This window comes from Boleophthalmus pectinirostris, unplaced genomic scaffold (assembly GCF_026225935.1).
Source record: "Boleophthalmus pectinirostris isolate CB_2022bp ecotype Guang Dong unplaced genomic scaffold, ASM2622593v1 HiC_scaffold_23, whole genome shotgun sequence".
NCBI lineage: Eukaryota > Metazoa > Chordata > Actinopteri > Gobiiformes > Gobiidae > Boleophthalmus > Boleophthalmus pectinirostris.
The window spans coordinates 16390215-16405603 of NW_026571207.1; the positions used below are offsets into that span (position 1 = coordinate 16390215).

At 36.6% G+C, this 15389-nt stretch overlaps 1 protein-coding gene across 7 annotated transcripts in view; it reads left to right on the forward strand.

Annotated features, from left to right (window-relative positions):
* Positions 1 to 8316: 8316 nt before the first annotated feature.
* The window catches only part of diaph2 (diaphanous-related formin 2), a 424564-nt gene continuing 417491 nt past the window's right edge, over positions 8317 to 15389 (forward strand). For 5 of the 7 annotated variants that reach the window (XM_055158843.1, XM_055158845.1, XM_055158848.1 and 2 more), the window contains exons 1-3: positions 8436 to 8762; positions 8866 to 8909; positions 9007 to 9359. In XM_055158843.1, coding sequence (XP_055014818.1) covers positions 9276 to 9359 — 84 coding nt within the window. In that variant the 5' untranslated portion in view covers positions 8436 to 8762; positions 8866 to 8909; positions 9007 to 9275. Of the gene's footprint in view, positions 8366 to 8435; positions 8763 to 8865; positions 8910 to 9006; positions 9360 to 15389 lie in introns of those variants that run through there. The other 2 variants (XM_055158844.1, XM_020923397.2) reach the window with 2 other exon arrangements.

Consider the following 15389-nt stretch of genomic DNA (forward strand, 5'->3'; position numbering starts at 1 on the left):
CCTAGAATAGCAGCCTCATGTTATCAAAAAAGAACTCACCTAATGTCAACCACTGTATGAGCAGAGGAAAATCAGATCTCAAAAAGAAATGAAATACTCAAAAAACAGACTTTTTCTCCTGAGAGAAAGCTAAGAGGAAACTAAAAACACACATAAAAGGGGTGGTTTATGGTTGTATAACCTAATAGATTCTTTCATGGCATACATTGTTAAAGGTCCCACATTACTCTATTTTCCAATTTCTAATGTTATAATGATGTTTCCTGATCAAAAACATACCTGGAGATTTGTTTTGTTTCATTCACACATCATGCATATTTAGGCTTCTTAGTTCTTCTCTCAAACAGCATACCCTTTGTTCCTCCACCTTGTGATGTTATGTGGTAATGCGGGAAGAGCTCCACTGTGTTTTCAAACTCCATACTCTTTCACTAGAATGATTTGCATAATTTCAGACTTAGATTTGCCAATCTTTACTGGATATAACTTGAAAACTACCACTTCATGACATCACAAGGGTGAACAGAGCATTCTGAGTTTTGGAGATGTGGACAGATTAATAATAAAGAGTTACTCAAACATTTGTGAATAAAACAAAAGACAACTCCACTTGGCTAAAAGCTCACATGTGTCAGTGTTGTGTAATATAGGGCCTTTAAGCCTGACTATTGCAGCTTTCATTCAAGGGCTATTTCTTTCCTTCACCTTGGTGTCAATAACGTAGGTCTCAATCTTTTTCTGTACTCTGAAGTGGTATAGTGATTGGTCTATGCTTCACCTTCTTCGTGGCAGTAATCACAAGAGGGTAACACAGAGTGACTCACGGCTGTTTGAGAATGCTTTGGAGTCCGTAGACCAGTGCTACAATAAAAGGGGAGGCTAAGCATGCAACAACAGATGGTAGCATTTCCATTGAAACTAAAACAATCATCAACCCTCATTCATAATTAAAAGCTTTACCAGTAAGCTCTCATTCGCTTGACTGCAACACGTGTTCTGGGAACACCCATATGTTTGAGATCTCCTCCTTGCCATTGTAAGATGTTGGATCGGACCTGCAATTGTTTAAAACAAAATAAAATCAAATGAAATAATGGATTTATATCTGAAGTTTCTGCCAGCATTTACAACAATCCAAAAGTTTTTGTTCAGAAATGATTAATCTATACATCTATGTCTCAGTGCTTTGGGTTATACAAGGATTCTCTGGCTCTTAAACACTTTTCTGTCACATTTTCTTGGAAAGGATCTATAAGGTGTTGGCATCTAAATGTGGCTGAATCATCGAAAGCTGAAACTTTACTTGTGAGAGATTGTGCCCTCTGAACCACGTCTTTACCTCTGGCACTCTTTGAGCTGTCTGCTCATTGATTGGTGCGGTGGTTAACCTTTTGTCAGAATTCTAGCCCCTTCTGTGTCGGGCAACTGAGGATATGGCTTCATCACTAACAGCTTCTTCAACTGTACCATTTTCTTCAGTTTAGATTGCATCTGGACTTTTCTCCTTTTTGTGGTGTTAGAGGCCAAAACCACCAGCTTGACACAAACATGTTTGTCTGATATCTGTTTAGCAAAAGGTTATCCATATAGTCAAAAAATACCTTAAGAGAGCACAGGGAAATTGTTGCTCTTTTTATAATTCAATGAGAAGTAAATCATTTTAGCTCAGTAATATCTTTGGAAAACTCCAAAGATCCATTATCAGACTGACTTTACAGAAGATATTTTGCCATTCAGGGAGGCTCAACAGAGGCCAAATTTGTTTTGATTATCAGCTGGGGCGGCAAACTCCAGAGACCTCAACAAGGCGAGGATTCTTCTAAGCTGGTGCTTTTCAAAGACGTTTTTATGATGATGTTGATGGTTAACCTCACTTAAAAGAAGCTGCTCACTGGTGGTGTATTGTGGTTTAAACTGTTGCACATACTGCATGTGCTTGTTACCACCTTGGTGTTTTGAGTTTTCCTCATGGCCACAACTGGTAGTTGAATGTTTCTACCCCTTCATTTTGCACTGCAGTTGTTCTGTTCATTAAGAAAATAACTAAGTTACTAATAAATAAACAAAATAAATAATAAATAAACAAATAAATAAATATCTGGTCAAACTAATCCTAAGATTCTTGCAAGAAGTGTGATTATCCAATGTGGATCAATGATAGATGGTGATAAACAGATTTTTCATTTGCTCAAATAGATATTCAAATTATTTCTTGTTCAGTTGATGAAGAATTTACTTTTACCTTTCCAGACCAAAAAAAGGATTCAAGGTTCCAAAAACCGCCATTGTATCGGTTGTAGAGTTAATAATCCTGTAAATAGTGTTTGAAAGCTATGGCGGCATGGTGATGCAGTGGTTAGTGTTCACAACCATTCTGTCAATGGGGCAGAGCTATTCTCTGTGGAGTTTCCTATGTTCTCATCGTGCCTGTTTAGGTTTCCTCTGGCTGCTTTGGTTTTCCCTAACAAAACAAACCCTGTCTATCCTGGTTAAATAAAGGTCAATAAATAAAAATAAATAAAAGCTATAGAATTTCATCAGTTGCATCATCCAATCCCTTTCCCTTAGACTTTCACTTCTCTTTGGCACGTCCATTGTACAGAGTTTTGAAGGATGCCTTGAGGATCTCTGGTGTGTTTTGTCTCGGTAAATCTATAAAAAGAAGAATGGGGCTTCCCACCAGGGAGATCTACTTGCGTTTCCTTTCCCAAAGCTGCCCTCTTCCTCTCTGACTGAAAACTCACACCCTGCTGCGCCTCCACACCACCGGAGCAGAGGTGAAGAATCTTGCAACTTTTGAAGACCTAAAAATAGACAATACCCAGCCTTTTCATTTAACCTACACTGATAATGTGCAGCATATAACCTCATTCATTTGGTTTAGTGTTCCCGCGTTACCTTTTATTGGAGAGTGCTGTTAGAAGAATTGCCATATGACGTGTGATTGCGCTTTTATTGTGCTACGATAATGGCGTTATGGGCTTGCATTATACCTTAATGACTGGTATCTCTGGCTCTGTATAACTTTTTCATTTCATTTAACATGCCCCAATAGAAGGGAGACTCTTTGGGGAGTTTCATTTACACAAGACGCTGAACGAGCAGAGATTGTTCTTCCTGTTTTATAGCTTTTCGCTACTTTGTTTTTCGGTTTGGGTTAACTTCACTTTTGCTGATGTTTTTTAAGTTTATTTTCAAAATCACTGTTCTAAGCTCTCGGCATGCAGTCCAACTTTGATCCCTCGAGCGCCATGAGTAGAGCTGCATACCCCTATTTGTGAATTGTCTTGGAATACCACCGCTAGTTGCTAGAATTTGGTCCAACTATAGACTGTAGTAGAAATAGAAGTGAACTAAAGGAGTGTGACGTCACCCATAGCGTTCGCCTCCAGTCAAATGAAGCTCCAGGCAAATGAGGTTAACAGTTACAGGAGCAAATTTGTAGCTGAGTTCCAGATTTACAGACAAAAGCTAAATAAAAACACCAGGATCATGTAGAGGGGGTTAATACTTACATTTTAAGACCAAATGACTTCACTCACTGCTGCAGTTAGAGAGCGAGGTGACAGGTTTTTAATGTAAAGTCAGTTGGAGTCGTTGGAGCTGGCATCATCCCCATTCTCACTTCCTATTTGGAACGCAGCAGCTTGAGGGTTAGCTATGTCCATTTATGTATATAGTCTATGGGTCCAACCACGCTTTGTGACATTCAGTGATCAGACTGGTAAACAGAAAATAGGTTAACATTGTGTTTTCAGAAATGACAAAATAATAAATCATATGCCTGTGTAATAGCAGTTGAATTTTATTTGTATTTTTATGTTTTTATATTTACAGATATTAAATTATAATTCTAACATCCTACAGCCTACAGCTTGACCCTGTTTTGCCCTTAATGGTGACAAAGTTCTATTCTTCACAACAATGGCTTAACTATGTACCTGACTTGTGAATGTTTGCTGCCTCTTGCAAATGGGCAGCACCACTTCACAGTTGCAGAGAGAAAGTATTTTTGTTATTTTATTGGCAATAAGGTATACTTGAATACAGAAGCTTCATTGACAACTGGTTTGTAGGCTAATTGTGGGTGTGTTTTTTTTATACATAGCTTTTATGAGGGGGAACATGCACATATTCACATATTATATTACTTCCTAATGGAACAAATTCTGTCTAATGTGACTTCAATGTTCCTATTTGTTGAAACTTTAAGAAAAAAGTTTTCATGTAACAACATTGCTTTCTCTCCAGTAAAAATGAGATGAAATTTCTGTTAAGTCGTTTATCTTGGGATGTTGTTTAGTCTGGGTTTCCCTTCTGCTCATCATCAATTGCACTGCTATAGATATGATTTATGACAATAAGAAAAATATGCTCAGTATAAATCAATGTGACAGGTAACACAGTTGTGAATGCATAAGATAACATTATAGAGATTCACTTTGTTTCTGACAATATAAGAACAATACTGTCAGAGAATTTCTATGTAATTATATCTGTAAAACTCAACTCTTAAATGACTTGACTCATTTCTGTTCTATACTATTGCATTTTATTGTGAACCATGTTGACAGATTCATTTACATCTGTATAGCTTCAGGAAACAAAGCCCTTAACTAACATTTCAATATGAGCTAAACGTTTGGCAATAAACAAGATGATTGTGGTTGACGTAGACCAGTTCCATAAGTAATTAAGCCTCCATATTGATGAGTATTTCATAGAGGAAAAATACTGGACTTCATGCAGGGACATGTGACCTATCTATATCACCCAGGTGGTGTTCGCTGTGGGATAAGTGCCCAAGTGCCCTGAGCAAACCTGTGCTGGACTTGAGACATGCATCCAGGTAATGTGCTAGGAACCCAATAAAAGCTCCTACTCTGCAAATGTCTAAGGACAGAAAAATGGACAAAGATGTGTCTGAGAACATGTTGGTAAGAGTAAATGTAAAGGATGTAATAGTGACACTTTTTGTTTGTAACTGTCTAAATGTCGTGTATACTCATCCTTTAATGTTATGCATCACTGTTTCTGTCTTTGTTTAATATGTTAAAACTTAAGAAACATTTGAATGAATTAAAAAGAAAAATCAGTCATGCTGGAGCTACTGCAGCAGAGCGAAACAGCAGAGCAACACCTGTGGGGCCCCATTTCATGATGAGCTTAGATCTTTGTAACCAGAGGATAGTGCTTGATTTATCACTATAGGGAACCTTGGGTACCTGGAGGAAACTCTACCAGTCATGGAGGTAATGTACAGTAAACATGTGAGCAGAAACATTCACAGTTAAGTGATCAAACTCAAGGATGTAGTGGGACAATGCGTCAGTGTGTTAGCAAACAGCAGGCTGTATTGTTTTTTTTCTTAAAGGTACGCCTGAGATGCCTGATCAATCGATCTATCTATCTATCTATCTATCTATCTATCTATCTATCTATCTATCTAACTATCTATCTAGCTTCAACATAGAGTTAGCAGCACAATACCATACCATAGCAAATTTAGTTATAAAGCACACTGAAAACTTTACAGCTGGCCAAAGTGCATTTTATCTGTATAAGGCAGGTAAAACATTAAACATTTAACCAGTTCCCAAAACTTTTCAGGATGGGACTATATAGGACCCCAGACCTCCACAGTGAAAATTTACTTTTGATAATAATACATTTAGTTTGCAAACCATTTAAAATTATATTTAATTGTATTAACTAACTAAAACTTTTATCAAATAAGATTGATGCCATCATTTTAAATTGACATTTTCCAAGTCATGTTGTAACCCCCGAACTCAGTCCCTGCACTAAAAAAAAACTGAATCAGACACATAACATGACTAAACAAAATTCAGACAGGGTCTGGGTAAAGGGTAAAGATTATCTATGATGAGTTTGTTTTCAATGGCAGAGTTTTTGTGTTGTGAGGCAAGAGGGCTGATGCTTAATCCTAACATAGGCTTCATGAGTAAAAGAAGTAAAAAGGCTCTGCCACTTTTCACTGCCTGATTTAAATCCCATTAGTATTTTGGAATCGGCTGGCAGCACTAATGCCTTTTTCTTTCATTTCTGGGATCCCAGGTTTTGTCTACAACAATTACACATTCTGTTGGAATTAGCATTTTAATTACAACCTGATGATTTTTACCATAACGCTGAACACAGAATAATTTCTAATTAAGCAAACTTTGGGAAATTGTTTCTGATTTGTGACTGAAATGACTCAAAAGGATTCAAAGAACCACATTCTCTCTATAATTCAAATTTGTCTCAAGTCATTTTTATGGTCATAAACTTTCCTCTGCAGTTCTTTGCAATCTCAGTCATTTCAAAAATATAATGCCTTACATGGAAATATTGAGGAGAGCATTGTGGTGTGGTGGTAGTCTATAATTGGACCAATATTTTCTGACCAAATAAAATTGTGTTATAATTTTTAACATTGGATTATTGTTATTAATGCATGAGAGTCTCAAGTAACAAAGGTATTGTTAGGGAAAGTTTTCAAATTGATGAAAGAAAGCCATTTATTTATATACCAAAAACAAACAAAACAGTGTATAAATGTACCATTATGATTTCCACTTTCTGACATTCATTGTAATAGGCCTATATTAGCCTACGTGCTTTCATGTTATCTAGAATTTTGAATAAACAAACTAAATGAGTTTTTATCTACTAACACAATGCTCTTCAATGTTGCACTGATATACCATTTGATAACTTATTCCTATGGGGAAAAAGAATAGAGTAGAATGTTATATTTAGATATAAGAAACAAAGGTTAATCTAAATTTTCTAATTGTTATAAATGATGAAAAAATTAAATATAATAGCCCAGTCTATTATATGTGTAAGTTAGACTTATTTGGTCAGGGCAGTGCTGGTGGTTAAGCATATATTAGATAAAGGGTTGGCAAATTAAGGCATGTCAAGTATCTTGCCCAAAGACAAAATGTCATACAATAGTCTGAGCTTGGATTGTATTGCCAAAATTCTGATTTATAGGTGAACATCCTGTCTCTTTTGGGATCATAGACTGTATGAAGAAGTGGACAGGAGTGTGACGTCACCCATAACATTTGGTTCCAGGCAAATGAAGCTCACAGAGGCTGCAGTTATAGGGACGAATTTGAAGCTGAGTTCCATATTAGGAATTAGCGTATAAAATAGCAAAATAAAAACAAAAGGATCATGTAGACCAGGTTAATACGAACATTTTAAAAACAGAATGACAAGGCAGCAGTTACAGCAAAAGGGGGTGAAAATTTTTCAATGTAAAGTCAACTGGAGCTGGAGTCGATGGAGCTGGACGTCTTCCCGTGCTCACTTCCTATTCGGAATGTGTGACTAGCGAGTTGCTTATGTCCGTTTACATATATAGTCTATGTTCGGGACATAATGGCTGCAACAAACTATTACTAACTTGTCGACTATAATAAGAGGCCTATGCTTAAAACATAACATACAGCAAAAATACATAAAATAACCCAAAGTAATTTAAATCCTCCAGCTAAGGGCAGTCCTGACCAAGCCCAGCAACAAGATCATGGTGATAGGTCCCTGGGTGCCCCATGTGCTGCCCATTGCTCCTGAAAGTATGGGTGAAATGCATCCCCTACAGGGGTAATATAAACAAAAACAAAACAAAGACAAAAAAAGCAAAAAATAAAAGAAATAAATAAATAATAAATAAATAAATAAATAAATAAATAAATAAATATATATATATATATATATATATATATATATATATATATATATATATATATATATATATATATATATATATATATATATATATATATATATAATATAATATAATAACTATAACTATTAAAAAAATAAATAAATACAGTTTGGTCTCGTCTATAGCCTATTTATGTTATTTATGTATTTATGTTTCCTTAAGACCTCTTCTATATAACTGTGATATACGGTAGGAACCTTATTAACCTTAACCTTATTCATACCAGTGTCTTGCTATTTTTATTTATTTTTTTAAGTCTAAATTTTATATGAAGAATGGCACATTCTAACACATGCATCTATCCTCTGTTGGTCATGATTTTCTCCTTACTCTCAGTTCTCCCTGTCTCTCCTATCTATTCACCCGGGCCGCCGTTTGTTAGTCCTTTGTTATTCTTTATAAATCAATCCCTCCAGCTGTCTGCAGCCCATCCGCCTGGAGCAGAGTCGGACTGACCCCTACGTCATCGCTCCTCCTCCGACGCCGCGCCGACCCCTAGACTGACAGACTCGCCAACCAATCACTGTAGGGCGTCCCCATCCTTACGTACTCCCTTAACCAATCAGAGACTTGTAGGCGGGAATGCAGCGGGCCTGGTGGACACGTTTGGTTGCAGAGGTAGGCACAATATAAAAAATTCTTAAATTTCTTTCATTTTTTTTGTATTCTAGTTGTCACTTTGCCAATTTCCTTATTTAGCTGTATGTGCTAAGCTAACGTGCAGCATGCTATTATTTTCTTTTAGCAATTGTTATTAGCGTTGCTTTGCTAAATGTTCAGCATTGTAAAGTATCTCAAGCAGAGAGAATAGCGGTGATTTAACACAGTTATAACACTCTTATTAATTAATGTTGATTACGTTCATAGTCATGTCCAACACTGGACACAGACTGATATGCTCGAAAAAGTGATAGCTCTAAAGTGTTAGCATAACACAGTGCCTCTTCACTCATTTATTTCTACGGTTTTGGTCAGTGTCACTCTGTTACGCTGTTATAACTTAGATCATGTATCGGTAAGTGAATATTTGTGCATTTTCTTGTGAACGACCTTTTCATGGAACAATTTATTGTGTAATGTATCAGCTTTTAGCCGTCCCTTCTGTTTTGGGTGGGTAGGTCTGTCACTGCATGCACGGGGATAAGACTCTAAAGTTACACGTGTGAGTAAAAACATTAGTGTAACTTAACCCCTGTGTCACTATGATGGGAAGCCTAATGAAATGTTTCTTGATATAACGCTGTTCTGTTTTCATACAGCGTTCACACAGCGTGAGGTGAGTGAATACAGCTGAGCAGGGGACTCCTCAGGACGGAAACTACCACACCTCTCCAAGCTGCCTCTCTGACTGACTGCTGGAACTGGCAAGAGGACATTTAAACTTGATTTTTACTTTTTTCACCGGCATGGATTCTGAGAAGACCTAATTTGGAGATTTTAGTGTGTGTTTTAACTCGTGCTTGTGGATTTTTGCGAGCGCTGAACCCGCTACTAAAGTTTTTACGAGTGGAAGTTAAAACTTTAGAAAATGGATCAAGCCAGCGGAGGGGACGACCCAAACAAACCATCGAAAAAGAAGTCCGGAGAGGATGAGGGTAAAAACAAAAAGCTGGTACGTATTTGTCCATGTTTGGTGTAGTTCACATGAAAGTAGGTGTGCTGTACATCCCACATGCAAGAGGCACGTCACTGTCATCAAGAGTAAAGCCTCCACAGCAGTGTGCACTGTATGGAGGGATGTTGTATGATCAAATACTATACTCTATGACTGCATGAGCTTCCAAGTAAAGTCACATTAGTACAAAACATACTTTTAAGGCAGCCATGCTCAATAATAATAATGTCCAAATAGTTATTGATCTGTTGTTATTACTATTTAATGTAGCCTAATACAAAGCAGATAATAGCTGTTAAGGCTGAGCAAAAGAGATCGTTTTTCACTGAGTGCTTTACTTTTCAAAGCACTTACTGTAAGTACATGATTTGTTTACCGCCATCAAAGCATTATATCAACAACAGTGCAGCCTCTAGTTGGACTTTACAATCATTCACAAATGTCATAGTGCAGTGTGCCTATGATGTGTACCACTTAATTAAGTAATTGTGGGATTAAATGTGATTTTGTCAGCCTGAAAAGTTAAACTCAAAATCGATCAGAAAGCAGTTGGTTCTTTGATAACTGCCCACACACATACTCCGTGTACAACTTGACAGCACAAGCTCTGACATCACCACATTACTACATGAATCCATTACCTGAAATGAGATCACCATTGGATCACGTGTTGTAGAGCGGGACGTTCTTGTTATTATTAGATCTGCTCGATTTGCTAACAACCTGTAAACAAATCTAATGTGACAATTTGAGACCACATAAAATGTGCAAATTAAGTTTAGTGCATTATGCAAAAGAACTGTCTACAAGTTGCACAGCCTGATAAACATGGCAACAAGTTTTCAAAAGTTCTCAACTTTTTAGTTTGCATATTCTAAAAATCTGCTCATGTGGAAAGTTCATTTAGACATTTGCGTCACCCGCCTTCTGATAGCTTATAGACTTGTAAGGATTTATCATGCACTGACTCATGCATAGAGACAGATTCTGTTTTCACTGTCCAATTATTGTTGCTAGCAAACAAGGAAATGAAAACATCTCAGCTACAAACAAAGTTATAAGTGATTGTAATAACTCAGGAAAGACCTGATACAATCTCAGAGCCACTCAGAGGTGACACTCTGAGAAATCTAAACAGCAGCACCTTTATAATGGCAACACTGGCTTATCCTATTCAAACACCGTTAGCTGACCAGCTTTTTGTTCCCCAAACTGTTTTCAGTGCCAAGCATGTCCTCGGTTGCTCAATGCTCCAAGCGCATAGGTCTTGGGAAGGACTTGCAGAGTGACTATTGCACAAATCTAACCAGAGCACTGAGGGAGGAAGTCATTATTCATCCCTGGGTGGAGCCTGGGAGTATGTCTGTTTTTTTCGACTGTTTAACTGTCTACGAAGGTACATTTGCGCATAGGATCAGGTTTGCTAGGATACTTTGTAAAAGCAACTCAGACTAAAATATGTACACATTGGCTGTCTGTAGCATCAGTTTGAATTAGCTGAAAATATGGGAACTTTTGACCATTTATGGAGCTATAGGCCTGCATTCCATGTGGGTGATACAAATGCATGGGCGGGCTGCATTACTGTATACACTTTGGCTCATTATTGTCGGGGTCATGTGTGCAGTTTCACTATTAGAATGGTAGTGTTAGGACATGCAGCAGTATTGGTAGGATAAACCAGTCTGCAGATGGGAAGCCCTGAAAATGTTTACTTTCCAAGTCACTTCAGAGGATTACATCATAGTAACAACCCTATTTGGCATTTGGACCTAGGATGTAGATACTAAACACAGCCAAGGACAGTGCACAAACAGCACAGTGTTTACAGTCCCAGATAAGACTGTTGTGACTTTCAACTAGGTTATGAAAATAAAATGAATGTTATAAAAATGTGAAATGACTTGAATGTTAGTTAGTTAATTAGTTAGTTAGTTAGAAAAAATGCTTTACATATAAATTAAGTCTGTGCATACCAGAGCTACCAGTGATGTCATAGTTGCATAGTTCAGATTCCTTTTGCTTATCTTTCCTTGAGTCATTTTTATCAGATTACACAATTGCAGAGTTATAGAGGTTTAGATATTCCTATGCAAAAGCACAGATTCACATTTTATCCTTTGAGATTAGTTGATCAGTATCTGTATCTGTAATGCCGTGAGAAACAATTGGGGCTGGTCATCAGTTAAGTATCCTAGAGTCATTAATTTAAATAGGCTCGATATTAGTTTTTTTAAATCAATATTTGAAGGGGTTATGCTGATTTAAGCTTTTAGATCTGTGTAAATTATTATTATTATTATTGTTATTATTATTATAACTTATTGCAATGGCTCTCAATTGTAAAGCAAAGGAAAAACTGTAAAGCAAAGGAAAGGCATGGCTATAGGACTAAACCCTAAAAGTTAATCTACATAATTTCCACTGTATTTCTAGAAATGATCTAAAGAAGGACAGAAAGTGGATAAATTAACTCAAAATTAGGCAAAGCCACATACTGAAGAACTATAAGTACCACCTGAAGCAGCTCACGCACCGCCTGCGGCATTGAAAGTTTACAGTGACACCGCAGTGGCCGTGTATGGATCTCTATGATGTAATGTTCAACTGTTACCATGGTGACACATAAACAAACACAGAAAAAAAGTTTTAAGATAGTGTGATATCTCAAGAAAAAATACAAAATGAGAGAACAAACTTGATCTTTATGAAACAAAGCTCAGATTAAAGTCTAATTTAAGTAACAGAGCTTCAGACAGAGCAGTGCCTACAGTTAACTATCACACCTCTAGGGAATGTTGATGACATTAGCTGCAAAGATCAATATGTACCCCAGTTTAAGTCACAGTTTTGATTATGTCTCATTTGCTCTCCCTTCTGATTTAGTGATATTTACAAGTCATATTCCCACTTCTATAGCTATAATCCATTATCAAGTAAATAAAAGTGCTTGGATGGGTGAAACAGGGCAGGAAATGTAACACATGTGAGAGATTTAATGGCTGTCAGGAAACTGGAGAGAGGAAGTGGTGAAGAATACTTTAGTCACAGAGTGGAGGGAGACTGAGTGCATGGCCCATAGCCTCATCAGACATGTAAATAGCATCTTTCATTAGTTACAGCAGTTACAATTTAAAAACACTAATTACTCTACAGAGGTGGGACAGGGACACAACAAGACAAGTTTTAATTAAGTAAAATGAATTAGCAATATACAATATAAAAGTTGGCATCAGAGAATTTTTAAATCTTCTGTAAGCTTTTAGAGTTGGTGATCTTAAGTAGAGCAAAGTATAATTAATCATGAGTAATAACTTAATTTTCTTTATTCATATTCCAATTATTATCTAAATAATTAAATCTACATACGAAAGATGCATTCATATTTTTGGTAGATTAAAATTTCTTTCTGTTTTTCAATTTTAATTTGATAAAAAAAAAATTAAATAAAATGTCTATAAATTGAGTTTTCTGACAAACATTGTTACACTGTTGCGTACTTTTCAAACAGGCTGAACTTAAATTAATACATAAATTACACGTATTTTACAACAATTTCTGTTTTAGTAGTTAGTAAGATATATTTTTAATTCTTTGCAAAGGACTTAAATAATTGCACTTTTTGCTCTTTTCGACCATTCAGATTACAATTTTACTTGATTGTGAGTTTTAAACAAGTTTATAGGTGTTCGGTACAGATTGTGAAGAGAAGTTGTCTTTCAAAAGGGTCAGTGTGGCAGATAACCTACGGGCACAGTGAGTTTGCACCGATCACATGGTCTGCCATTCAAACTGTACTGCCTTTGTGTACTTCCCTTTCCCTGTTTGTGCTCGACCTGCAGTAGTCCTTGTGAACAATGTAACCTCCACACACACTTCAGTTTTCATAGCATTTACTGAACAGAAACTTTGTGTTTAGTGTGTGGTCACTAACTGGACTATTTAAATACATTATTACATTTAAATACATTAAATCAAATACATCCAAGTTTACAGCACAGGCCCCACATTTGACTACTTTTAAGAGTTAACTTTCTAATAATTAACTAATCAACAACTAAAAATACAAATCTTCATGTTTTTTTCTAAAGTTTAATGTGTTGTTGGTTGATGTGCATTCAGTTTGACATGTGTGAGCTGCGTGTCGTATCTGTTATAGGTTACGTATATATTAGATGAAGTGCATTATGATTGTGTTAGTGCACAACGCTGGCGCCACTAAGCAGCGTTGTGCTGTGAGAGGGTCTCTATAAAAATCTGAAAGCTGCAAACACAAACAGTGAAGTTGACAGAGGCAGTAGCTCCCAGTATTTGTCCGTTATTATTAGAACTAATTAAAGAAGTAATTTCCTTCTAAATTTGTTTGACAAAGGCAGTGTGATAGTGACTTGATCCTGATGGTTCCACTGAGTGAGTCAGAATGATATCATACAGATGGTGTGCTCTAATTGGCTGGAGTAATTGACATTAGTATTTAGAGACAGTGGAGGTAGACTGTGAAATGAGCGAGGTCTGATTGTCCATCTATGGCTGAAAACTGATGTCATGTGCCACCTGCTGGTATTGAATCATAAACACACTTACTATAATAACATAATAAATGAACACAATAATGTTGTAATTGTTACCTGAAATAGCCATTTTGTGGGAATGTGCCCAAATGTGCAATGGGATGTTATAATAATACGGTTAGTTCTCATTTTTAAAGACCTGCATGGACTCATAATCATATTTGATTAAGGGGAGACCCAGAGCTAATTTGATTAGGTTATTTAGAGGAATATGTGCTTGCTAATAAACATTTATTATGATGAAAAAGTTTTCTTTAATAAGCAGGAAAAGCCCACAGGACACACCAGCTTAATTGTTAGATGTTAAATTGCGTTGTTGCAATGTTGCAAAGATAATGGGCAGGGAAAGGCCCTTAAGTCAAGGCAATTAACCAAACTGTGCTTTGATTGTTGTTAAATTGATTAGAAAATGTTTAAGTACTTCATTTGAAAATTAGCTTTTGTTTCACACAGTTTGAGAAGAAACCAGCTTGCTTAATGACACATACAGTAGTGTGAATTCCAAATGGGAGCCGGGTCAAATCCTAAGAATCAAATATTACGGCAAAGAACAAAGCAAGTTCTTTCTGGAACATGATGATGAGGAATATTTCACATTTGTTTTTGTGATTTGAAAACACATTTAGAAAACACATGGCAGATACATATGGTGAGTTTCCTGTGCCGTGAAGTCGGTCGGTGCAGAGAAAAGTTGATAGTGTAGTTTGAGCTTGTGAGCGCTGCCCAAAGCGACAGCTGATGCTGTAGACCCAAAATGGAGGTGCAGTATGATCCAGTATTCTCTCCTGGTTACAACAGTTTAGAAAGCGTAGGCTGGAGGCAGGCTTTATGTTCAGCCTCGGCCCACAGCTCAGTGCTCATTAGTACTTCACAGCCCAGTACCACAGCATATGGCTCTGTCTCTCTACTGCCTACTGTTTCAGGTGGGCTCTCAGTGACTGGCTCTCACAGCGCAACACACAGCCAGCAACCCTTGGCACTTACTGTCAAATACAACATCTGCATATTTTTCTCTGTCAAGAAACACCTCTGCAATAACTAACTTCTAAAATATTTGAAAATACAAAAATGTCATATTATTATGATTACAAACTTGGAAAGCTCTGCAGTCATTTAAATTTATTTTACTAAGAGCGCTGTCAGTAAAACATGGGATGCTTGTAAATATTTTACTTTGTGTTAACTAACTAGTTTTGGTGGGTTCTATGTACATACTGTGTGAACGTCTTTGGTCCACATTTTGCTTTATTTGTTGAGGTTTTTGTTTCTTCACCTCCACCTAAATTGTTTGGGGATACGTTTTGACACATCCTACACATGTACATTTTTGATTCTGTAAAATATATTACAAATTATCTTCATTCAACACTTTTACTTTAAATTGCAATAAAACTCACATTGTCCTGGAAAAGACATGCTCCAAATTACTGAAATTGTTTAAAAAATGCTTCTATTT